General features: G+C 45.0%; 1 protein-coding gene across 3 annotated transcripts in view; it reads right to left on the reverse strand.

Annotated features, from left to right (window-relative positions):
• Positions 1-27,805, reverse strand: part of DNAAF11 (dynein axonemal assembly factor 11) — a 210,929-nt gene that overhangs the window by 101,644 nt on the left and 81,480 nt on the right. For all 3 annotated transcript variants that reach the window (XM_069220770.1, XM_069220771.1, XM_069220772.1), the window contains exons 5-6: positions 18,107-18,330; positions 16,240-16,431 (exon numbers count right to left, since the gene is read on the reverse strand). In XM_069220770.1, the coding sequence (XP_069076871.1) occupies positions 16,240-16,431; positions 18,107-18,330 (416 nt within the window). The remainder of the gene's footprint in view (positions 1-16,239; positions 16,432-18,106; positions 18,331-27,805) is intronic.

The following is a 27,805-nucleotide window of genomic DNA, read 5'->3' on the forward strand; positions in this document are numbered from 1 at the left end:
TCAGGTAAAGTAGTCGGACTCAGTGAATGATCCCAATGCTTTGGCAGGGTGGACCCAGTGGGCCATACGTAAGTTAGACAATGCTAATTGTGCCATCTCATCTGACAGCTGCCATTCCATCCTAATGCAAATTGAACCTAAGATGAAAGACCTGGCTTCAGCAGAAGCAAGTCCGATAGTGAAAGGTTGTCCTTTTAGGGACTTATTTGTCAGAGACCTCTGAAAATTTGTGAACGCTCTCACGGTGCTGGACAAGGCAAAGTTGTGATCTAAAAAACACTTCTAACCTAGCCCTTTTAACAAGGCTAAATGAATCAGGGGAAGTTTGCCAGGTCATCTGTTATGGCACAGAGAAAATGTAGCTAGTTAAACAGTTCCAGAGGATGAATCTTTTTCCCAGCGAAGCCTAGAGGCAGCCATAGGAGATGTGGTGGATGTGGCTACTATGGAAATCTTTCTGTCAACTCAGAATCTGGATTTAGAGGTAAAGATAATTCCTGTCTCGCAGGTGGTTTTGGAGGGGGCAGAAAAGTATTCTCTGTGCAAATGGGAGACAATAACACAAAAAACCTTGGGTCTTAGAAAAAATGTAGGGATTCAAACTAGAGTTTTTGGGACCCCCAATTAAGCAGTTTATTCCTAGGCAGCTGAATGTTTCAAGAGCTGTTGTGCAAAGAAGCAATATTTCTCTCCACGCCTCACCCCAGAGGGTTTTGCTGCAACATATTCCTTGTAACCAAGAAGGGAGGAGGTTACTTGTTGATATACAATCTCAAATATATCAACAGCTGGATTCTTTATAGGTGAATCAAGATGGAAGGTATCCATCATTGAGAGACCTTCTCAAAGAACATGACTGTATGATCCACATGGGCCTCAATGATACCTATTTAATGATCCCTGTTTTCCCACCAAAATAGGAACCATCACCTCCCCCAGGGCTTTTAACAATTAATACACTGGGGCACCTGGCCTACCCCACCCGCAGCCCCGGGGACAACCACCCCCCCAGTGCTTATAACAATTAATATGTGGTGGGGCACCCGGCGCTCCCTACAGCCCCAAGGACCACCACCTCCCCAGGGCTATGTTTAAATAGTGTGCAGGGGGCCACGCACCCCACGCAACCCCAGGGACCACCACCTCCCCTTGACAAATAGTTAAAATTAGAAAGAGGGTATGTTTCAGACCCTCAAACCGCGGGGACCACCACCTCCCAGGGGCTTCTTCTACATTAGAGCCACTGATGGCCCTGGGGATCGTCACCACCCAGGGCCGGCTCATGTTATGCCCCGGGATGCCCACCTGGGACACAGATGTTTGAAGCTGCAGCCAAGTCACAGTAAACACTCTGCTCAAACAGGTCCTGCTGTCAAAAAGCAGAGATTTCATCTCTGTTCCCTGCACCCAGATATACATGCAGGGAAAATAAATAAAAGCATTGCTCCATTAACCAGGCAAATGCTGTTAAAAGGAGCTGCTTGCTTGCTGAAGCAATTGGACTGGTGGGGGGAGGCCTTGAGGCTCCCCCCACGGTCCCAGATAGCCCGTAAGGGTAAATGACAAATTAAATAAATAAATACAGTCAGGGACTGCAGGGAAGGCCTTAAAGAGCTAAAAAAATATCAAAAAAGTAATAATGATAAATAGCTCAAGTGTGAAGATCGCAGACATTCACACTGAGCGTTGAGGGTTCGAACCCAGGTGTGTCCCTCATCGTTTCCCTTCCTTATTTTTTTTTTATTCAAATATTTAAGGCTCATGCTGAAAGGTGATCTTACTCTTTTTAATTGACAAATACATTTTTATTTTCAAATTGTAAAGAAATATCTCATTCTAAGTATATCATAGCCTGAAAAACTCTCTATCTCTCTCTCACTCTCTTTCTCTGTCTGTCTCTTTCAATCTCTTTCTCCCACTCACACACCCACTCAGACACTTACGCACCTACTCAAAGACCCACTAAGGCCCTCATGCACTCACTCACAGACCCACTCAGACAGTTGTGTGCCCACTCACAGCCACAGCCAGGCCCTCACGCACCCACTCACAGACCCACTCAGACTCTCACACACTCAATCACAGGCCCACTGACACCCTCATGTACCCACTCACAAACCCGCGCACACACGGACGCACCCACTAAAAATGTGATGTACACACAATCACAGACAGACACTGTTACAGCCACTCTCACCCCCAGATACACCCTCTCACACCTATTCTCACACCTAGAGGGGCCGCAGCCATCTCCCGCCGTGCACAGCCAAAGGGCCATGTACAGCGTGGAATTGGGTGGTTAGTGGGGTTGGCCACAGGGTCTGGCTGCAGGCCAGGTCTTACAGGCAACCTTCACTAAGCACGGGCAAAGGCCATGCACAGTGCAGGCTTGGGTGCTTATAGGGAGTTGACCTAAGGGCCTGGACTGTGGCCAACCACTGCGCACGGTCAAAGGCCGTGCACGGCCGTGGTTGGATTAACATATAGTAATGATAATTACTGTATGTTAAAAAAAACATAGAAATTCACTGAAAAAAACAAAGGTTACAGGGACGTTATAGTTAGGATCACATTTTAAACGAAACCATGGATATTTACCAGTTATAGTTAGAGTTACCTCAACTTACCATAACTCACGCCCTCGCCACGCACTGCTAATTACCCCACAAATTACAGCACTCATGACATCTTTGATAACATCATTGATAATACCATTGTAATATTAGCAGAAACATTTTTGATGAAAAAACTGCATGGCGGAGGCGCGAGTTATAGTTACCACATGGCACGAATTATATTTACTTGAGGTAACTCTAACCGTAACTGGTGAATTTCTATGGTTTCATATGTTTAAAATGTAAACCTAACTATAACGTCCCTGTAACCTCTGGTTTTTAAGTGAATATTGATATACATGCATAAATGTATTGCTATACATACAAATATGCATACTGTCGCGCCGCGCCACGCGGCGCAAGCCGAGCATTCGGCTTGCGCCGCACAGCGCGTTCTCAGGACGCGGCGCGCCCCGAGCCTTCTCTGCACAGCGCGAGGCCCCAGATTTTACTTGGGGCCTCGCTCTGCCTTTTGTTGCGTCCCCGTTTTCCCTTGACCTCTCCTTACCTGTTTCTTTTTCTTCTTCTTTTCTTATTTCCTTCCGGAGGCATTTTCTGTCCTTTCTTTATGTCTTTCCCCCTTCCCATGTTACCTTTTTTCTTCCCAGCATTCCTTGTTCCCTATTTTCTATGGTTCCTGTTCTATTCTATCCTATGTACTTCTTCCCTATCTAAGATGGTGTCTTTTTACTTCCTGTTGGTCACTTCCTGTTTCTTGGTATATAAGGGCTCTGTTTTCTCTCTTTCCTTGCGCTGCAACACTATCTGCTCTGATTGTGTCTTCGCTCCTGATTCTAGCCTTCGGTTCTGGATCTTGTCAATTTGTTTCTACCAAGCATTTTTGTATCTTTTTGATTCCTGTTTTTGTTCTTGTTTCAGGAATCCACTGTTTGGAGGTTTTTTCCCCTTTTGGGTTTTTTTCCCTCTGGCACTATTTCTAAAAGGCACGGTCTGTTCTTGGCGGTTCCATTGCCGACAGCACCGTGGCTACTAGAAAGAGTCGCCCCTTTCTGGGCCAAAGCCGAACCTTCCAGACCCACGCCACTAGATCTGCGGTTTCCTGGCGCAAGCAACACGTAAGTCGTGACAGATTGCAGCGCCAAACCATTCCGACGTCCTCTGACACTATGGATAATACAGTGGCGGCGGCTGCAGATCCTGATCCATCTCTTTTGACTACCATTCAACAACAAGCTCAGGAATTGCAACAATTGCGCAACGAGAATGCGGTGTTGCGACAGGCTTTGGCCCTCAGCAGTGGCGATGTTCCGACTATCTCCGCCTCTACTCCTCGCTTCTCTGGTGAACCAACTAAACTGCGTGAATTCCTGGATGCACTAACGGTGTACTTCGCCTTCAGACCTACCCAATTCTCTCATGACAGGACAAAGGTGGGATATCTTATTAGTGCATTATCTGGTCCTGCCTTGGCCTGGGCAACCCCGATGGTGTCGTCCAACGATCCGGTATTGTCGGACTATTCTGCCTTCGTGACCCGCTTCAAACAAATGTTTAGTCGTCCAGGATTGGAAGCCTCGGCAGAGGAAGCCTTATGTGATATCCAGCAGGGTTCCCAAGATGTCCTTCAATATATTACACGTTTCCGTCAGTTAGCGGCAGAGACCACTTGGGTAGAGCGTACCCTGGTAACTTTGTTCCGCAGAGGGCTTAAGGAAGAAATAAAGGATGAATTAGTACATTCCACTAGAGTTGAAGATCTTCGTGGCTTGATGGATCAAGCAATTTCCATCGAGTATTGTCTTCAAGAACGACGAATGGAGAAGAGAAGGAGTAGAGGATCTTCTCAGCCAAACTCTTCACGGATGTATCTACCTCGTCCTGAGGAATCTCGTCCCCCTGTTAGAGACACAGAAGGGGAACCCATGCAAGTGGATACTACTCGAGGGCCGCTCTCCGCTAGTGAGAAGGAAGACAGACGGAAGAAAGGATTATGCCTATACTGTGGTTCTGCTGGTCACATGCTTCGTACCTGTCCTGTACGTCCATCTAGACCCTCGGGAAACGCCACTTCCCGTCCTCTGTAAGAAGGGAGGGGACGGGATCATCGGCTATACCTTCCATCAGTTCATTTAATGACAATACTACATACTTGTTCGTGTTATCGGTCATATTACAGCTACCTGATGGCCGCCAAGAAAGAACTCTGGCATTGTTGGATTGTGGAGCTAGTGGTATATACATGGATAAGACTTGGGCCACTAAGCAACAGATTCCCACACAACCCAAAGACATCCCTGAACAAGTGCACACTGTGGATGGATCCTTGATATCCTCAGGTCCAGTCGAAACTACAACCTTGATGTTAAATTTACAGTTTGGTAATCATCAAGAACACCTCTCCTTTGATCTCATTTCGTCTCCCAACCATACCATTATTCTTGGAATTCCGTGGTTTACAAGACATAATCCATATGTGAACTGGGTAACCCGGACAATATCTTTATCCTCACAGTTTTGTCTAGAAAACTGCTTTGCTTCCGATAAGTATTGGTCACCAAACAGACTAACACCTATCAAGAGTACTACGGAGTATTCCATCAATACTATCCAAGGAGTTCCTGAACATTATTTAGAGTTCCAAGACGTGTTTTTAAAACCATCCAGACCTGTATTACCTCCACATCGAGAGTACGATTGTGCTATTCCTTTGGAACCTGGAACAGTCGTCCCCTTTGGGAGGATGTATTCACTCACGGAACCTGAAAAGGAAGTTCTTAAGGAGTATCTGGAGGAAAATGTACAGAGTTGTCTCATTGTTCCATCGTCTTCTCCGGCAGGGGCTCCTCTCTTTTTTGTGCCAAAGAAGACCAAAGATCTTCGTCCTTGCCTAGATTTTCGAGGCCTAAACAAAATAACTATCAAGGATCGTTATCCTTTGCCCCTCATCAAGGATATTCTAGAAGCAGTCAGAGGGGCTCAACGTTTTACCAAGTTGGATCTTCGGGGAGCTTACCACCTTTTACGTATAAAAGAAGGAGACAAATGGAAAACAGCATTCAGGACACCGTTTGGTCATTTTGAGTATAAAGTCATGCCCTTTGGTCTTACGAACGCCCCTGCAATATTTCAAAGATTTATGGACTCCATATTTTCCGATCTCTTGAACCAGACAGTCGTAATTTACTTAGACAACATCCTTATTTTCTCCAGACATGCCGCACTCCATTCTTCTCATGTGAAACAAGTCCTTCAAAGACTCCGAGCACATCAACTATCCTGTAAGCCCGAAAAATGTGAGTTCGATAAGACGGAAGTCAAGTATCTGGGTTATCATTTAAGTCCCACCGGCATAGCTATGGACCAAGAAAAGGTACAAGCAATTCTTGATTGGCCTTCTCCTTCTTCCATTAAAGAAACACAATGTTTCCTAGGATTAGCAAATTTTTACCGGCAGTTCATTCAAGACTTTGCTAAACAGAACAGCCATATAACCCATACTTTAAAGAAGGAAAATCTTAAACAAGGGTTTGTCTGGACTAAGGCGGCTGAAACAGCTTTTCAAGATTTAAAAAAGGCATTCACTCAAGCTCCCATCTTAAGACACCCAGATACCAACAAACAGTTTATTGTAGTTACCGATGCCTCCGAAAGAGCTATTGGGGCTGTCTTACTCCAACTACAAGAGGATGATGGTCTTGAACATCCTGTTTTCTATTTGTCCCATATTCTCTCTTCAGCAGAACAACATTACTCAGTGCTAGAAAGAGAGATGTTAGCCCTGAAGACAGCCTGCATCGAATGGAGACAGTTCCTGATGGGTTCCAAGGAGCCTTTCGAGGTGAGAACAGATCATCGTAATCTGCAATGTCTACGTAATTTTGTATGCCAAAATAGTCGCCAGGCCCGTTGGGCCTTTTTCTTCAGTCAGTATGATTTTTACATCACCTATATTCCTGGATCTCAAAACATTCTGGCTGATGCTCTGTCTCGCCGTTATACAGATTGTACTCCTTCCCCGTCTCAGTTTCTACTGGAGCCTAGTAAGATCATTGGAGTTGCTCAATCTTTTCTGGAGGAGGTACAACTGGAGTACTCCAGCCTGTCTAATAGTGAAATAGAGACATTAAGGACCTTTTTACGCAAGAAGGAGGGATACTATTATCATCAAAATCTGTTATTCCTCCCTACTAACAAAGTTCGAGACAAGGCATTACAGATGTGCCATGATTCACCGATTGCAGGTCATAGAGGTATCAAGGCCACACAAGAACTTCTTTCACGATCTTTCTGGTGGCCTACCTGGAAATCAGATGTCGAAAGATACGTTCAGGCCTGCCCCATATGTGCGCAAGTCAAGATTCCCTGTAGTAGACCTGCAGGATTACTACAGCCTTTGCCAGTTCCACCAACTCCATGGCATACTATTTCCACTGACTTCATGTGTTCGCTTCCACCATCAGCTGGAAACCAGGTTATCATGGTCACTGTTGATTCTTTCACTAAAATGGCTCACTTCACTGCCCTAAAGAAGTTGCCTACATCCCAAGAATTGAGCCAGATATTTATCGACCATATTTTCCGTCTCCATGGACTTCCACATACCATTGTGTCTGACAGGGGGCCTCAGTATATTTCTCGGTTTTGGAAACATTTTTGCAAGACACTAAACATCAATATAGCACTATCTTCCGGGTTCCATCCTCAGACCAATGGGCAAACCGAGCGTTTAAACCAAGGATTAGAACAATACCTTCGCTGCTTTTGTAATTCCACCCAGAGCAATTGGAACATTTATCTTTCTATTGCTGAATATTCCTACAACAATACTGTCCATAGTGCCTCTAAGGTCACTCCTTTTTTCTGTTCCCATGGCTATCATCCGACCTCTTTTCCTACTTCTCCTCAATCTACCTCTCCTCTGCCTGCGATTGCTTCTTTTTCCAAACGTCTCCTGCAACTCCATAAACTCATTAGATCTAATTTATTGAACACCAAGAGATATATGAAGAAGATCGCTGATAAAAAACTTGGACCCACTCCTGATTATCACCCTCAAGATAAAATCTGGCTTTCTTCCAAATTCTTGCTGTGACCGGGTCAGCCCGATCGTAAGCGATGCACCAGCAGGACAAGAGTTGTTTTCGCGTTCCCATGTTGCCATGGGAACGCTTTCACGGCGAGGCCGGCATTTCGAGGTTGCCTCGACAACCTCCGATGACGCGGACACAGCGGATTGGCCAGCCGGAGGCCAAAAGCCAGGGATTCCCCAGGAGGGGGGAAGACCAGCGAGCGAGGACGGAAGACCAGCGAGCGAGGACGGGAGAGCGGCGAGCGAGGACGGGAGAGCGGCGAGCGAGGACGGAAGAGCAGCGAGTGAGGAGAAAGGCGGCGGCGGCAGTGGCGGCAGTGGCGGCGGTCGGAGAGGACAGCCACACAAGCCAGAAGACAACCCCGAGGACGGAGGGCAGACCCACTGGCCGGGAACGTGTGGAGACGACGCCAGAGTGGTTCCGGAGCCCACGGGGACCAGACCAGAAGACAGCGGGACCGGAGACCACAGAGAGGACCTCCACAGAGCCAGCCACGGCCCCGGAGGGTCGTGGCTCTGGAAGGTACGGTCCTTGTGGACAACCAGAGGGGCACCTTAAAGAGAGTCAAGCTGGGGAAGGGAGGGAGGCAGGGTGAGGGGAGGACAGGGAGGGAGTCAGAAGGCACCAAAAGGGACACGTAACGAGCACCAAAAATAAGTACGTTTAGGAGATAAGGCCATAGAGTCACAGCCCACAGTCCTCACTGGCACTCCCCTTCCTGAACCCATTCCCCAGTATTGTAGCTAAGTAAAAGGACGTATGTAACGGCCTTCATTCCACTCACCATCGGTATTTATCTTTTTTTTCCCCTGTATGCTACCCGGGATCATGAGGAAGATCCAAACCGACACCTAACAGGAAAAGAGGAAGAGAAGCACGCTAGGAAGACGAAGCTCACCACCCAAAGGAGCAATAGTCTCTATACCCCTTTACCAAATCCTATACATCCTTTATTTGAAATAACAAATAAATACTTACCTTAATAACCCAAGTTGCCTCTACTGAGTGTCTGTACTGTTGGGACTACTACAGTGGTGTCAGAAGTGGGATCTTAAACCCCTCCTCTTGGCAGTCCAAACAGTATACACAATGAGTGAAAGTCCGTCCTTAGAGGCCATGGTCAAGCAGCTAGCGGAGGGGCAAAGACACTTACAGCTGGTATGGGAAGCCCAACAGCGAGAAGCTAAAGAGGATCGGGAGGCTCTGCAATCTGCTCTGAAAAGTCAGGCGACCATACTGGCTAACAATCAGCTAGTCCACGAAAGCGCGATGAAAAAACTAACCGAGACTATTGCCGCTAGTAAGGTACATCCGAACGTACCTAGTTCGGTACTGCAGAAATATCAGGAGGGAGAGGATCCAGAGTCCTTTTTTACCAATTTTGAAAGAGTGGCTTCCTCCGCCCTGTGGCCGGAAGATAAGTGGGGTCAGTACGTTGCTCCCTTGCTCACAGGTATCCTACAATCAGCATATCAAGCCGCCAACCCGGGTGGTGACACCCCTTATCAAGACATAAAAACTAGTATACTGGAAAGGGTGGGCCACGATGCAGAATATTACCGAGTTAAATTTCGTAAAATCAAATGGGGAGTCAACGAAGATCCTAGAACTTTTTATTTTCGGGTAAAGGATTTGGCATTGAAGTGGTTAGGCCATGTAGGAAATAGTCGGGAGGAGGTTCTTAAGACCATCATACTAGAACAATACCTAGACGGTCTGCCACCGCCTACAAAACACTGGATCAGGCAACACCCGAAAGTGGACACTGAGACGGCCATTGATCTCGCCTGTGCTTTTCACCGGTCTACCGATGTTAGGAACCCTCCGACACGAAACATCCTTAAACCGATCCTTCCGAACCCAAAGACCTTGTTAAAAAGTCCACCCGACCACCCAGTACCACGAAGATTTCCGGAAGGCCCACCTACAATGGGACCCCAATGTTATCATTGTGGCGAATGGGGACACATCTCACGTATGTGTCTGCAAAAACAGGATACCGGGGAACCGATGGAGATAGGGATGGCAAGACGGAGGGTACTATGTACAGGAAAGGGTGCTCTCAAATTTAAACTAATGATAACCGTTAATGGGGAAAGGGTGTATGCCCTGGTTGATTCTGGCTGTAGCCAATCGGTAATCAGAAAAGACGTGACGCATGACGACTCAGAAGAGAAACAATGGGTAACCATATGTTGTATACACGGAGACAAGGCCCAGTACCCGATAAAGATGCTTCCAATCGTGTGGGGACCCTATCAGGATTTCCTCCCCGTAGGAATAATGCCCCAATTAATTGAGGAGTGTATCATTGGGACAGACTATATCCACTTCCAAGAGTTGTTGGACCACGTCAGAGATAACAAGGAAGTCAAAGATTGGTGGAGAGACGCTCCTTTTGCAAAGAGTTGTATAGAGTGTCCAGCTGATCGTAGAAAATTGTCACGAAAAGAAAAAAGACATGAGAGAGAGGAATATCGGAAGACTGCAAGTGAAAAATCTTGCGGAGAAATAGTGGCAGAACTTCAAGAAGCCCCTAGTAGTTTTAGCCAACAACAGAGAGAGGACCCCTCCCTTACCCACGCTTGGAGGTCAGCCGTACCAGAAGAGACTGAGGAGGTGGGTCCCTACTTTGTAGTACGAAAAAACTTATTGTATTGAGTAACTACCACACGGTTGGGTATACGTAAACGCCAACTTCTAGTACCTACCGATTATCGGGATCATGTTCTTGCACTAGCACATAATCACCCAGGGGGAGGACACTTGGGGAGAGAAAAAACCGAAGAATATTTGCTCAGAAAATTTTACTGGCCTGGGGTATACGCCCACATACGAAGGTATTGCGCCCAATGTCCCCGATGTCAGTTAACCGAACCTGGTAGGCCTAGGAAGGCACCTCTTTTCCCCCTTCCCATTATAGATATTCCCTTTAAAAGAATAGGGATGGACTTGGTCGGGCCCTTAGTTCCTTCATCAAAAGGACACACCTACATCCTGGTCATTGTGGACTATGCCACACGATACCCGGAGGCTATTCCCCTGACGAGTATGACGACCAAGACAGTCGCCCAAGCCATGATTAATGTCTTTGCTCGACTTGGGTTTCCCCATGAAATTCTTACAGACCAGGGTACCCCTTTTATGTCCACCCTAATGAAACAAGTGTGCAAAACATTGGGGATAGCTCAGATCAGAACATCCGTTTACCATCCTCAAACAGACGGACTGGTAGAACGATATAACCGAACCATTAAAACGCTACTTAGAAAGATTATCAATGAGACAGGGAAAGATTGGGATCAAAAGCTGCCACTAGTTCTGTACGCCCCACGAACCCACGAACAAGCATCCACGGGGCATAGCCCATTTGAGTTGGTGTTTGGACGCCAACCTCGCTCCCTACTAGACATGGCAGTAGAAGCCTGGGAGGCTGAGGCAGAGGAAGGGGGGACTCCGTTATTAGAATATGCAAAAAAATTGAGAAAACACCTACACAGCTTATGGGCCGACGTGCATGCACACTTGGAAGAGGCCCAACGAACTCAGAAACTCCAATATGACAAAGGAAGCAAACTACGGGTTTTCCAACCCGAAGACCAGGTCCTAATAATGAGGCCCACCTCCGAACACAAATTCCTCGCCAAATGGCAAGGCCCATATCGCATTATCAAGGCAGTTTCCCCCGTCACCTACCTTATTGAAATATCCTCCCATCCGAGGAAAACACAAATATACCATGTAAATTTGCTAAAAAAATGGGAAACACCCGAGCATCCTAACCAAACCATAGAAATGGGTCGTTTCATGTGCCCCAACAAGACACTAGATATCGAGTTCTACCCCTCCACCCCATCCACGGAGGTTATTTTACCCTCGGTAAACGATACTTTATCTGAGGGGCAAAAACAACAAGCCCGTACAATACTGAAACAGTGGAAACCGCTGTTTTCAGAGAAGCCAGGAAAAACTTCCCTAATCCACCACAACATACGAACAAATCCCGATACAATCACTAGAGAGCGTCCATATCGTATTCCAGAAGCTAGAAAACAAATAATTGAGGAAGAAATCAAAAAGATGTTATCCTTAGGAGTCATCGAACCCTCCAATAGTCCCTGGTGTTCACCGGTAGTTCTAGTACCAAAACCCGACGGTAGTGTCAGGTTTTGTATCGATTTCCACAAACTTAACGCGAGCTCCCTCTTTGACACTTACCCCATCCCGAGAGTAGACGACGTTCTCGAAAAACTAGGAAGAGCAAAATACATGTCTACTATCGACCTAACAAAAGGATACTGGCAGATTCCCCTAGCCGCTCAGGATAAGGAGAAAACAGCCTTTTCCACCCAGTCAGGGTTGTATCAGTTCACCGTACTACCTTTTGGGCTTCACGGGGCACCCGCAACCTTTCAGAGGTTGATGGATAGGATTTTAAAACCCTTTCCTACATTCTCTGCCGCATACCTAGACGATGTAGTCGTTTTTAGCGAATCATGGGAAGAACACTTGGTACACATACAGAAGATATTCCACGCCCTCAAATCAGCCGGCTTAACAGCCAATCCCAAGAAGTGTATCATAGGTAAGACAGACATCTCCTACCTGGGTTATCGGATTAATCAGGGTACCCTACAACCTCAAAACCCAAAAGTGGAGGCTATCTTGCATGCCCCTCTTCCACACACTAAAAAGGATTTACGTTCATTTTTAGGGTTAGTGGGCTATTATCGACGTTTCATTCCGCATTATTCCTCCATAGCAGCCCCCCTTACGGACCTCCTCGCTAAACACCATCCCAATCGGCTTTTGCCTTTTTCGGAAACGCAAAATAGGAGTTTTGAACGACTAAAGGGCTCCTTAACCTCCAACCCCATCCTACGCTGTCCGGATTTTACAAAACCCTTCCACCTTTACACCGACGCCTCGGATGTTGGGCTTGGAGGGGTTCTAACGCAACCGGATGCAGAAGGGCTTGACCACCCCGTAGTCTACATCAGCAGGAAGTTATTTCCTCGGGAGCGTAATTACCCAATTATTGAGAGGGAATGTTTGGCTATCAAATGGGCCATAGACTGTCTACAATATTACCTCCTGGGCCGACCTTTTATATTATTCACGGATCACGCTCCCCTTACGTGGTTAGCTGCACATAAAGACTCGAACTCCAGGATACTCCGCTGGTTCCTTGAACTCCAACCCTTCTCTTTTCAGGTACGCCACGTGCCCGGATCTCGCCAGGCCCCCGCGGATTATCTGTCTCGGTTTCCCCTATCTGCCACTGTCCTAGAGCAGGACAGCTCCTGGGGAAGGGTGTGTGACCGGGTCAGCCCGATCGTAAGCGATGCACCAGCAGGACAAGAGTTGTTTTTGCGTTCCCATGTTGCCATGGGAACGCTTTCACGGCGAGGCCGGCATTTCGAGGTTGCCTCGACAACCTCCGATGACGCGGACACAGCGGATTGGCCAGCCGGAGGCCAAAAGCCAGGGATTCCCCAGGAGGGGGGAAGACCAGCGAGCGAGGACGGAAGACCAGCGAGCGAGGACGGGAGAGCGGCGAGCAAGGACGGGAGAGCGGCGAGCAAGGACGGGAGAGCGGCGAGCGAGGACGGGAGAGCAGCGAGCGAGGACGGGAGAGCAGCGAGCGAGGACGGGAGAGCAGCGAGCGAGGACGGGAGAGCAGCGAGCGAGGACGGGAGAGCAGCGAGTGAGGAGAAAGGCGGCGGCGGCGGTGGCGGCAGTCGGAGAGGACAGCCACACAAGCCAGAAGACAACCCCGAGGACGGAGGGCAGACCCACTGGCCGGGAACGTGTGGAGACGACGCCAGAGTGGTGCCGGAGCCCACGGGGACCAGACCAGAAGACAGCGGGACCGGAGACCACCGAGAAGACCTCCACAGAGCCAGCCACGGCCCCGGAGGGTCGTGGCTCTGGAAGGTACGGTCCTTGTGGACAACCAGAGGGGCACCTTAAAGAGAGACACGCTGGGGAAGGGAGGGAGGCAGGGTGAGGGGAGGACAGGGAGGGAGTCAGAAGGCACCAAAAGGGACACGTAACGAGCACCAAAAATAAGTACGTTTAGGAGATAAGGCCATAGAGTCACAGCCCACAGTCCTCACTGGCACTCCCCTTCCTGAACCCATTCCCCAGTATTGTAGCTAAGTAAAAGGACGTATGTAACGGCCTTCATTCCACTCACCATCGGTATTTATCTTTTTTTTCCCCTGTATGCTACCCGGGATCATGAGGAAGATCCAAACCGCCACCTAACAGGAAAAGAGGAAGAGAAGCACGCTAGGAAGACGAAGCTCACCACCCAAAGGAGCAATAGTCTCTATACCCCTTTACCAAATCCTATACATCCTTTATTTGAAATAACAGATAAATACTTACCTTAATAACCCAAGTTGCCTCTACTGAGTGTCTGTACTGTTGGGACTACTACACTTGCCCTCTCGCCTTTCTCTGAATAAGTTCACGCCTCGCTATTATGGGCCTTTCCGTATTCTTCAGTTGATCAATCCTGTCACTGTTCGTCTTCGCTTGCCTCATACTTGGAAGATTCATCCGGTCTTTCATGTATCCCAACTCAAACCTTTTGTCCCTGATCCTTTCTCTCGTCAGTTTCCTTGTCCTCCTCCTGTGTTGGTGAATGATGCCCCTGAATATGAGGTTCAGGAGATTTGTGACTCTCGCCTTTTTCACCGACGTCTTCAGTATTTGATTCACTGGAAGGGTTATCCTCTTAGTGACTGCTCTTGGGAAGATGCATCTTCTGTTCACGCCCCTCTTCTGATTTCTCGTTTTCATCGTTTGTTTCCCTTCAAACCTGGACCTTCGGGGGGGACCTACTGTCGCGTCGCGCCGCGCCACGCAGCGCAAGCCGAGCATTCGGCTCGCGCCGCACAGCGCGTTCTCAGGACGCGGCGCGCCCCGAGCCTTCTCTGCACAGCGCGAGGCCCCAGATTTTACTTGGGGCCTCGCTCTGCCTTTTGTTGCGTCCCCGTTTTCCCTTGACCTCTCCTTACCTGTTTCTTTTTCTTCTTCTTTTCTTATTTCCTTCCTGAGGCATTTTCTGTCCTTTCTTTATGTCTTTCCCCCTTCCCATGTTACCTTTTTTCTTCCCAGCATTCCTTGTTCCCTATTTTCTATGGTTCCTGTTCTATTCTATCCTATGTACTTCTTCCCTATCTAAGATGGTGTCTTTTTACTTCCTGTTGGTCACTTCCTGTTTCTTGGTATATAAGGGCTCTGTTTTCTCTCTTTCCTTGCGCTGCAACACTATCTGCTCTGATTGTGTCTTCGCTCCTGATTCTAGCCTTCGGTTCTGGATCTTGTCAATTTGTTTCTACCAAGCATTTTTGTATCTTTTTGATTCCTGTTTTTGTTCTTGTTTCAGGAATCCACTGTTTGGAGGTTTTTTCCCCTTTTGGGGTTTTTTCCCTCTGGCACTATTTCTAAAAGGCACGGTCTGTTCTTGGCGGTTCCATTGCCGACAGCACCGTGGCTACTAGAAAGAGTCGCCCCTTTCTGGGCCAAAGCCGAACCTTCCAGACCCACGCCACTAGATCTGCAGTTTCCTGGCGCAAGCAACACGTAAGTTGTGACACATACATTATATCTTACAATAGTGAATTAGTGTGCATGTAGTTATGTTATATCAGAGTTTCCACTGAAAAGACGATTTTTGTTTTAATACCTTTGGCATAATTCAGTGAACCTGCATTGAACTTTCTAAAACAAATGTTCATCCTATTTGGGTTAAGCTTGGCATGTTTTATTGGGATCTGCAAGGGTGTCTGGAAAAAAAGAGGGGGTCAAAAAAGCGACATATTTCATTTTAAATCAAGCATGATTCTTTCCTGTTCCCTATAGAAACAACATCTTAATGGAATTACACAAAACTTGTCATAAAAGTAGAACTTTACTAATGGAAGTGGCTTAGTTTGGTTTGGTGTAAACCATAGGATTTGTGAATCCTGTGCTAGATTTGGGACAAAAGAACCAATCAAAAAACTGACACGTAGGCAAACTTATACCACCTCCAATCTCCATGCAAACGGCCTTTTACCAGTGAAAAAATCCAAAAGCAACTAGTTACAGAAGTCCTCCAGCAGACCGTTCCAACACCAAAATTCACAAACACAAGGTTCATTCACCATGACGCTTCCACCCAGCTGGAGTTAAATTACAATAACATCATATGATGATTCAAATTTGGTCCGGTGATGGAAACCTGAGAATCATATGGTAGCGCACACCCAAGTAGCAGCACCACTATGAAGCCAAACTACTAGCAGTTTGGGCACTCTATAAATGCCAATAACATAACATTGCTATTGGATTATTTGTGACACAATGAAAACACCTTCAACACAGTTCAGACGTATAAAATGCTTAATCTACAATATTTCTCCTTTAGTTAGGAACTATTGAAATTACACATGGAGTAAGCATACGTAATACATTCCTAATCCATTTTAAGCAAGAATCGGTCAGCACTAAATTAACAACGGTGAGCTGAATTGAGAAGTAACATTACATTCATCCTTTGACCTGTGGGTATGTTTTACCTTAGCTTGTCTTTAGCTTTGCGTTTCTCCTCCATGTATCTGTGAGTTTCCAATCTAGATTCCGGAGTGTAGAGGGAAGGCTCCTGCCAGAACTGTTGGTCTTCTTCATTTTCATCTGCTTCTTGCTTTAATTCCTCATTGCTTTCTTCTGAATGCATCTGATTATTTTCTTTGCCATCAGCACAGTTTTCTCTAAAAGAATTTAACATACATAAAATAAAACAAAACCCAAAACGCATCTATTAGGACAGAGTCCTTTTGCACTTTTCCTAGATTCTAGATTTTAATTTGATCCATAAAAAACAAAAATGAAAAAAACCCTAGACAAGGTGGCATTTTTTTAGGGTTGAGCAGGCAAGCGCTCTGTCCCTGTTGTGATCTCTCTGTGCGCTTTTAGCGACGCCCATCAGTTTGGTTGGTTCGTGGGCTTGCCTTTAAACATTCGCTTGATTTCATTAATGAAGGGCATACATACGTCATGCCTTTTCCTGTGTTTAGCCTTCCTCAAGAGCACCAGCCAACTACTGAAAACATACGAGGCTCCATGTTTTCAGCATGGTTTCTGGACTACTTTTTCTTTTTATATCCTACGCAGCGCAATCTTACTGGGCAGAAGTCAAGCGCTTTTCAAGACATCGACCCTGTTACATGGATAATTGCAATTTTGCCGGTTACATGGATAATTGCACTTTTGCCGATACATTTCACTGTGAGCGAACTTCTGTTTCCTTTTGTGCGTTTCCTTCACACTCATGGTGTCCATCGGCTTGCTTATGTGAAACTGTTCAACTTTTCATTTTCAGATTATGTGGCAAGAAAAGTCCGGTCAGGAGTTTACAATGCTAATAGGTCTAACTCAAGCAAATGTGAGAACCACTGTATCGAAAATGCTTGTGTTATCACTGCAGCAATGCCGGATGCTTCCAATGTCATTTGGATTTTCTGGCAATATCAAAGGCCTTATAATTCACAGTACCATTTAATCATTTGTCTGTTAATTACAACACAACTTTGCATAAAGATCTGACATGAAAAGAAGGAAATTAAGTAAGGGGCAATGCAGAAAAGTTAAGCAGAGTTAGAGTTTTGAGTCTTAAGCACGTTAAGTACAGCAATTTGGGTCTCTGTAGGGAGTGGAGTGGAAATACCAGAAAAGTGTCGAGAGAATCAACAGATGCTACAGGTCCTGGAGACACTATAAACAAAACCGAGACATTGGAAACTGATGATCCAATCACAACATTACAAGGGTACTGTTGTTACTAACACCCAAATTCTCTTTCATTTTAAAGGTGGTTTCAGGCCACAAGCATCCCAGTAAAGACAACAGGTCTGCTGCATGCACGGATGTCATCATCAGCTTCCACAAAGAACTGTGAGGCAGTCAACCCTAGACAAGGTATTGGTAAAAAAAATAATGATGAAAAAATCCCTAGACAAGGCGACATCCTTTGTCATTAGTGCACCAACACAGGATTCATCCAATGCCTTTTGGAATATCTGCAATAGCAAAGGCTATAGTTCATAGAACTATTTAAGCATGTATTTTTTTAATTATAACACAATTTTGCAAAAAACTAAATATCCCACAAGAACAGAATGAAAAGAAGCAATAGACAATGCACAACAGATACAAAGAGTTAGAGTTCTGAGTCTTAACCACCTTAAGTACAGGAATGTGAGTCTCTTAAGGACGTAAAGCGAGAAACACCAGTAAAAGTGAGACAAAAACAGAAGGGGATGAAGTGTCGAGAGAATCAAGATAGGCTGCAGGCCCTAAAGACACAATAAACAAAACTGAGATATTGGAATCCGATGACCCCTTTAAACATAACAAAAGAAGAACTGTAAATGCGGCGCTGCATACATAGTGTTGTTGATGTCAGTGTACCAGCGCCCATCGAAGCCAGGCCTGCGTGCCTTCTGTCTTGACAAGTCTTTCTCTTCCACTTTTATCTGCGCCTCTTCCTTTTGTTTGGCTCGTTTTAACTGGTAGGCTTGTTCTTGCTCTCTGATTTGTTTTTGCACTGCTGGATAATTCTGCATGGCCCGAATCCTTTCAGTGCGTTCGATCTCTTTGCCATCTAACCACTGTGCAAAATAGAAAACAAAAACATTGAACGATGAAACATCATCACATAAATACTGACTGCCCATCGAGCGGAGGTTGGTGCCACCATGCAGTTGGCTGTTGTTTTCTGCAACATGTGCTACAAATTAAATGTGTTGAGAATTAGCATAAGGTACTAGTAACATACAACTTGTTTAAGTTCAGAGGTGGATCTTCGCCACCTTATGATACCTTCATTCGCCATCAAGCACAGGTGTGGAACTAGGCACCTATTGTAGTAGAGATAACATATCTGCCCCAGGCTCCCACTCATCTAATGGTTCACAGCATGTACAGATCAGAATGAGACGTTAGACCTGGATGCAAAATTGCTAACTTGTCTAGCTCGCTGCTTCTCTCCTGCTTTCTAAAAGTAGAAAGAACCTTCTTCAACTGTCTACCTCGGTTCTTTGCATTTGCTATGAAGGATAATTGTGGGGACTCCAAGAGATTCACAAAGAAAATTCAGATCAGACTACTTTCCACTAATTGAAAGACCTGGCTCAAACAGACATGCTGACAACAACCACTTGATGTGCCTGGACAACATCTGAATGGGAATGTTGCTGCACACATGGGGACCGGAAGGTGCCCAGTCGTGGGTTTACGTAGTCTGTTTTCCAGCTAACACAAAGTCGCGGACTATTCATCTGGGTAAAATTGGGGTAAATCACATGATTCCTATAGACCTTTGGCAGACAGCAATGTTGGAATCGAACTATATCTTTCCTTTTTGTCAATAAATGTTTACACTGTAGATCTGTCTTGGCTTTGTTACTATTTGGTATTTAAGTTTCGGTATTATCTACAACCTTATTAGTAATACAAGTAGTATTAGAACCTTTTGTCTTAGCGCTAGGGACATCAAAGCTAGTCCATTAAGTTTGACTGTAATGCTGCTTTTAATCACACTTTAAAAAGACTAAGACGACAATTATAAATTGCTGGCCTTTAATAAGGAGGGCAAAAGGTCAATGTGTCCCAAATCAGTTCGTTTTTCTGCAGTCCCAAATTAAATATCTAATAGGTGTGCCCTGTTTCAGGAACTGGCAGCAGTCACTGCGGCGGACTCACTTGAATCTCTAGAAGAGATTGATAACCTCTACGTTTTTCAAAGTTTATCACATGACATGTAGAAAATCCCAATGGACTGGAAGGATTTTCAAGAGCCTACAGGGATCCCAAGCCACGAACAAGCATTTTCAGTGCAACGGGTCTCGCATTTGTTCGAGTTAGAGCTATTAGCGTTGTAAAGCAAAAAAAAAAAAAAGCAGCACGAATGCGCTATGTAAAATGCAGCGCAATCGTGCTGTTTGGAAAATAAACAGATAAAGTAGTCCGAACTCCAGGCTGAAAACATCAAGCCTCGTATGTTTTTAGTAGTTTACCGGTGCTGTGTAGGTAGGCTAAACACCGGAAAAGGCATGACGTCTGCAGGCCTTTCCAAATGAAAGCAAGCGGATTTTAAAAGGCAAGCCCATGAACCAATGTAAGTGACTGACATGCATGGGCATAGTTTCAAGGCCAAAGAGAGATTACAGAATGGACGGAGCACTTTGTGCTCGCCCATAAAAAAGACTGCAATAAGCTAACGGGGATTGTGAAGCACTCAGTCTAGCACATGCTGGACATGTGTGGAGATCAAAGTAGGGAAGTAGGTGGAATTGCCCATCAAATTTACTTGAAGGGCTTGCTGGAGGGGGTGATACCTGGTATCTGTATTGGATGCATTAGTGAAACTCACAGTAGAAAAATACAAACACAGAAGGTTTGAGAGCCTTAACTGGTTAAACGGTTTGCAAGTCGACTCTTTTGGTGTAGTACGAATAGCACTATATGTTGTTCCCTGTGCACTTGTTCCTCCAATTCCTCACTGGTTATGCCCCAGCAAATTATGGCTGTACAATTAAAGCCCTCTCCCCTCTTGTCAATTCTGAATGAGTAGATCCAAAAGGAACTGGGAGGGGGGATGAAGAATCATCTAGCTCCTATCACTCAAGCCCCTCATATTTCTCCTGTATGGGGTCAATGATACAAAGGCCTTGGAAAAAGGGACCTTCACAGAACTATCAATAAGTCGAGGAAATTATTTCTGGTTAAAATATCTACAATGGGGAAAGATAGTAATGCATGTGTTAATAATGTTTGCATTGGTACAGCGAGGGTTGCTTAATGAGCGGGACATTGTGAATACAGAGCGGCACGATGGGTTGGTGATAGTCACAAAGTTTATACAGAAACTGTATGTTGTATGAGGTCTTGTTCTTTAGCATTCAAAAGATTTTGGAAAAGGTATAAGGAAGATTGCTAAATAGGTGAATGCCTACAAGATTTCCTGAACAGCCATATTTCAGGTTATTTCCTGGATAGGTAACGGTTCACCATTCCATTTTATAAATCAATATATTGGTTACCACTGCATGAATTTTTTAGCCTAATGCATTTCAAACCTCAGGGGTCCTTCATCAGGGGGATGTTCACTAAAGCAAATATAAATGCAACGTAAACAATCAATTCAAGTATGATCCGTATGAACACTGTTCCTTTTTTCTTATTTTAAATAAGGGCTATATAACATTCTTGCAATTTCATCACGCTTTTTAGCAATCTGCTATCAGGGTATGACGTAAGATAATTGTTGTGGGCTCAGTTTTGGTTTCTCCCTTCTAATATTGCTGGGCATATTAAGCCACCAATGATATTGTGTACACATAGCCAACATGATGAACCTCTCTTAGCAGACACAAAAGACATTTATTCATATTTTTCTAATGAAAAAACATCACGTTCTAAATAACTCTTGAATTATAGATTAAATGCAAAAGGAACAAGTCTGCACATGCTGTTACTGCAGTACAAAATAATGAGCCTACACGAATTGATTGTTTTTTTATGCATTTATTATTCTTTTAGTAAACATCCCACTGATCAAGGACCCCCAAGTCTGTCTGAAAGGCATTGGAATTACAAATTCATGTGGTGGCAACCGATATATTGATTTGTAAAAAGGAATGGTGGATTATTGTCCATCCAGAAAACAAAGGAAAATTGTTTTTGGAACTTTAACATTTGTATATTTTGAAAGAACACCACAATATTTCGCAAAGGATTGACAATATCTAAACTAGAGTGAGCAAACGCCCTATATCTAGGCACATCCAACCATCTCTTAAAAATGGTACAGAACGTCACACTGCAGATTATACCGAATTCTGTGAGAAAATTTTCAGTGAAGATACTGTTGTGTAAGATACAACTCTGGCGTAGCCCTACAAGGTTTTCTTTCTAACCCACGGGTGACCTAGATGAATTTAGTTCAATAGCTCAATACACCAACACTGAATGGAAAAGACAGGTTATTGTTGTCCTGCAGAACCCCTCTCAATACCTAGTTGAAGTGAAATCATTGATTTTGGGTTACTAACACTCCCTGAACAGGGATCAGGGACACCGTGGTAACAGTAATCTGCTTAGCTCTTCACAGTATGGCACACACAATATTAAGGACGGACACTTTTCACTTACAATATTTATGACAACAGGGTGAACCTGTTTCTTAGCACATCTAAGATAATCACACAGTATATCATAAAAACAGTGAGAAGGCATGCTGCAAACAGCAATAATAAAATGAAGATTTCTAACATGATTAAAATGTAATCTAAAGCCTAACACCCTGAACCTACTTCTATGCATTATCATAGGATAGCAACTATTAGAGTAACTTTCAGAGTAGAATTTCTTAGGAGGACTCGGCGCACTGCATAGCTTTTTGACAGTTCGGGCTCTCATTATCAGAAGGGCTGTGGAGGAAGTGTTCCCTGTGTAAGACAAACGTGCTGCGGTAGAAGTTCTCCTTCGGTATTCGGCTCTTATCAGCCTCAGGCAGAAGGCATTCGCTTCTCCATAGCCTGCAATAAGCAAGATTGTCTTCGGACAGCATGTTGTAGGATAATCTTGGATGAAGGAACTCTCTCCCTAAGGGGTCGAATAGTGGTCCCTAAATACTGGAATGTTATTAGGAATGAAGACCTTTGACATAGTTTTAGGAATGTGGTGCACCGAGCATAGACAGCAGAAATTGGAGGGCGTCCTAGAGATTTCTTCAGACAGTTTGAACTATACCTCTGTGATGAATTATCTAGGGATTTTTTTTGGATGGCCTTGAGATATTGATAAGGGAACACCTGTTCCAGACTGAACATTTATCAGGTGTTATATCTGGCTCATTATCAGAATGCCTTGCCAATATCTGTCCTTTTCTCAGTTCAACAAATGATAATGGTGGACGGCATATTCATTGTATTCATATTTATAACAAATATGACTGAATTCGGAAGGAGTGTAATCCGAGATAGTCTAGCCGGAATGGAGTCGGACCTTATGGACTTTACAACACCCCTGGCTTGTACGCTCCAATATTGTGTCCCAGGGGTGTAATAAATCAAATGGGGAGATGATCAAAGTGTTCATGTATACAGAGATTTATGCTCTCCCAGGCACTTCACTCTATGGGTAACATCTACTTCTGCAGAAAGAAGATACAAAACTAAAATCACATCTGCTTTTATGCAAAGCACGGTTACTTTAAGCCTTGCATAGTTTGAAACATTTAGCACATATTATCTTACGGTAAATGTATGATGGTGACTAAATATACCAGTGATGGAATAAAATGGGCCTGATTAAAAAAAAAGTGTGGCAAAAAAAACACATGGAAGGAGAAGAGACCCATTCCCATGATTCCTAATGAGCGTGTTAGTGAGTATTTTAAAAGAAAATCATAGTTCATTCTCCTCCTGCTCATAGGGCATGTCGATATCCACTGGTACATACACAGGATAGGTGTGGTTTTTGAAGCATGCGAAAAATCCACGTTTGATGGTTCAGTGCTCATTGGCTCAACGGAGACACCTGTTGAAGATGGAAATTCAACTTCAGGGGGGCTCAAATGTCAACAGTTCATTGAGCCACTGATCAAGAGAGGCGTTGAAGTGTCACGTGTGAACCTGCTCTGCTATACATCACTTCAATGCTCACTTGCCTATCACTTGCTCACTTGCCTTCTGGCTGTCAGCACGCAAAGTCACAGTGGAATGCTACTAATAGAATCTTCAGCGGCGGTAAGAGAGATTACCTGGTCCTTTAATATCATGAGTGCTTACCTCTTTAGAAGACAGACCTAACAAGATGGTGATTTTTTGCTTCCCTAGCTTACAATAAGAAACTTCTCTATTGCAAGTGTGAACACTGAGTAATTTCATTTTAACCTAATTCAGCTAGGCTGGTAAGTGGGGCCTTCAAAAGTGGCTTAAACCCTTATGTCTTTTCTATGATACAGTTTAATTTGATTCTCTTTATTTTTATTCTTACATCCAGCCAATGGCAAGTGGATTGTATAAGTCATTTACAACCATCTATATTTGAATGCACCTTAAATCATGGATATCCCCTCACATTGAGAAAAGATTGGTTGATATAACACTTTCCACATATTTACTGGGTGTTTGTAGTACAGCACGTACCTCACTTTTTTATATGGCCCTTATATCTGCACAGAGGCATACTTTTAGTAACTATCTCTTTTTCGTTATAACTATTTTATTAGCAATCCATTTCTGTGGGTTGTTATGAAATCCCATTAATATTTATGGCCCCGATGATGGCACCAGAGACCGAAATGTCGACTCTGTGCCACTTCTGTTTTTTTTTATAAAGATCGAAGCCCTAGATTGATGGATTCACACAAAAGACTACTCCAGTTAACATGAGAGTGGACTCATACATGCATTAGTCTAGGATAATGGACTTTTCATTGTATGTATATAATTAATGTATGCCAGGTTTTCGACATTTGCTGCACCCAAAAATATAGTATTTTGTGTACAACTGCTTTTCCATCTTTTTGTTCTGACAAACTGAATTGTTGAATCAAGTTCGTATATATGTTGGTTCAACTCCATTTGACATCTAGCTAATTATGTACAAATATATTGCAAATTATCTGCTTGCTAGAACTTTACTTTTGGATTATTGATACCTGTATAAGTTAGCTTGCCCCATTTCATAAACACCCTACAGAGTCCTATTCTGTCCAACACTCCCAGTAAAATCGACCATTCAACAGTGTTGAATGCCTTTGGAGCATCCAAAAAGGTGCCCACTACTTTCAAATCAGGGTTGAAATGATGCATGAGAGCAAATGGTGATCTGAGCTTGTCAGTGGTGGATCAACCCGGGATGAAACCGGATTGATCCGGCCAAACTAGTCAGAGTATCAAGGGAAGCAGCCTATTCGCTAGAATTTTACCTAGAATCTTACTATCCACATTGATGAGGGAGAGGGGACTATAAGAATCACACCTATCGGGGAGTTTGTCTGGCTTAAGGAGAGTTATTACTATGGCTTCTCTCATAGTCAGATGGAGTTTTCATACTTTATAGGCCTTTTCGTAGACCTCCAACAACATAGGTGCAAATTTCTCCACATACTCCTAATTAAATTCTGCAGGGAAACCGTTGCTACCCAGAGTGTTCCCATTCCTCAGCAGTTTGATCACCCATTTAATCTCTTCTATAGTAATGGGTTGGCATAAAAGACTGCAGTCCTCAATTCCCACGCACGCCAGGGCCACCCTGTCTAGGTATGCATGGATGTCAGAAGGCTCCGCCTTAATGCTGGAAGCGTATAGTTCCTTATAAAAGGCAGCAAATGTGCCTATAATGCCAGAGTGGTTGTACACAATATTCTCATCTGATGCGTAAACATGAGGTGTGTGACTTACAGACCAGCTAGTGTAATCAAAGCCGCCAGTGTTTGTCCCGGTCCGTCCCACACCCCCTGTCTCCGGCCTTGACTGTATTTATTCAAAAAATCAGTTTCCTGTCTGCCTCCTCCTCCTCCTCAAATTTATGGAGTTTAGTGTGCATGGGGCCAAAGATTGCTCTATCATGAGTGGTGTCATAGTGGTTTTCTAGATTGTGCAGCTCCTGCTTCAGTGTAGAAAGTCTAGTTCTAAACTATTTTAGGATACCATGTCCCTTTTCAATCCACTCCCTGGAAATCACTGCCTTAAGAGCCTACTATAGAGTGGCAACAGAGGAAACGAAATTGTTCTTTAGTTATACATAGTCCTTAATGGCCTGCTTAATTTCCTCCTTGAATGCTACATCCAGCAGGTTCTTGAGGTGGAGGTGCCACATATGCATCTGACGCCATCTATTAGGCATTTCCAGGTGGAGAACTACCGGCGAGTGGACTGATAAGGCCCTGGAGAAATGTATGATCTCTCCTGCCGAGTCTAGCACGTCCTTGTTACCCACCCAGAAGTCAATGCGAAATGTGGAGTCGTGTACTGATGAATGGAATGCGTATTCCTGTGCAGCCGGGCGTCTCAATCTTCATAGGTCAACCAGGTCGAAATGTAGCATAGTACCCAAGATCGCATCCCAAGCTCTAGTTAACCATCTTTCACTATGGTCTTAGCAGTCAAGCTCTGTATTTAAGGTAAGATTATGGCCACCCCACTCCACCACACACAGAATCGTATGGGGATCAGCCTCTACACACTGCTTTAATATCACATAAAAGAAATCAGGGCTGCGTCTTCGGGCCATATGTGTCACAGAGGTGACATGGTTATAGCTGATCATGCCCTGCAGAATAAGGAATCTACCCTCTGTGTCTGCTATGTTTTGATGTGTTGAAAATGTACCAATCTTTTAATGAGGATTGCAAATACTCTAGAATAGGAGAAGTATCTATGAGTGCCCCCACGTGCCCCCTGGATCAGTGAACACCATAGTCTTGCTTTTCCAGGTGAACCAGCGACAGCACTGGTATAGCTTGGCATAAAGCAGGTCGCATTCTTGCAGTTTCTTCTTGGCAGAGAAAAATTTGTTTCGGGTGTCCTGAACAGATTGTTTTTAGGGTCGAGCCTGCGTCGCATGTGTATCGCATGCGTATCGCTAGCGAGACGCTTTAGGAATTAGAAAAGGGCTCGGTGCCCGTCCACATCACCTCAGTGTCTTTCATTGGTTCGTGGGCTTGCCGGTTAGAATCCGCTTGCTTTCATTAGTGGAAGGCACGGACACGTCATGCCTTTTCCGGTGGTTAGCCCTCCTCGAGCACAGCGACCAAGTACAGAAAACATGCGAGGCTCGCTGTTTCCCGTCAGGTTTGTGGACTACTTTTTCTCTATTTTCACAGTGCGATCTTGCTTGGCAGAAGTCGAGCACTTTGCATAATATCGACCCTGTTACACAGTTAATTGCACTTTTGCCGGTTATGTACATAATTGCACTTTTGCCAATAGATTTCATTACGAGTGAACTGTAGCAGCGCAATCGCGCTGTTTTTTTCTTTTAACTTGGCAAGCAAAAATCCGGTTGGGAGTTTACAACTGGTAATAGCTGTAACTTGGACAAATGCGAGACCCTTTCCATTGCAAATGCTTGTTTATGTAGTCTTCAGTGCGTCCCATGGCAGTGGAATCTGGTATCCCAGTAATTCGGACATTGCTTCTTCGCAACCTAGCTTCCAGGTCCTGGTGTAGTAGGTGGGAGACGCTATGTGTGTCAGGGGGTCAAGTGCTTGGTTGGGGGGTGGGGGAACAGTCTACTGGTGACAGGGAAGAATTTCCCTATCACCAGTAGCCCTACCGCCATGGTTTTCGTGGCAGTGCTACAGCTGCGGTAACCATGGTGGTTGGCCTGCTCATAATGCCGCCTGTGGTCTTCTGTGGACCATTGTGTCGGAGATGAACATCTCCAGCCCAGCCGTTCATACCGCCATGGCAGTATGAGTAAAGATGTGGCGGGTTGGCAGCGACCAACTCGCCACATTCATAATTTGTTGGCAGTGATAGCGCCAGGGTCAAAATGAGGGGCATAATATACTCTGTTAGGAGGGATTCACCCTCCATATAGTATTCAGGATCAGAAAGGTGCCTGGGGTCAGTTTTACTCATGGTTGGGTGATGAAAGCAATGTATAGGTCTTGATGTGCAAGGAACTAGGAGCTTATACCTTCTCTGAGCTTTGACTTTAAAGTGAGGGGAGTAGCGATTTGTTCAGTAGTGCACCTCAGACGGCTGCCCATCTCCCCTCAATGTATTCCTCCTTTAAGACGTCAAAAATTAATATTTACAGCCGCCCAGAATGGAGATCCAGGGCCCCCCCAAATCATCAGCACACAGATAACCCCATGGGGCAGGCAAAATAGCAGCACCCACCCACGTCAGCCAAGCCACTGTAGTCATACGGAAGAGGTGGCATTGTTCATAAAATCAAGGAGCAGGTCACTCACATGTGAGGTGATATTGCTTGAAATTGAGAGTCCGGACCTCCAGCACAGCAGCATTCTCAGGTCAGGCAGAGCCCGTCCCGGCCACCCACATCCGCAGCATCTCTCCCACGTGTGCTCCCCTGGCTCCACAGTCAGCGTGTGTCAGGTAG

Source organism: Pleurodeles waltl, chromosome 2_2, assembly GCF_031143425.1.
Source record: "Pleurodeles waltl isolate 20211129_DDA chromosome 2_2, aPleWal1.hap1.20221129, whole genome shotgun sequence".
Lineage (NCBI taxonomy): Eukaryota > Metazoa > Chordata > Amphibia > Caudata > Salamandridae > Pleurodeles > Pleurodeles waltl.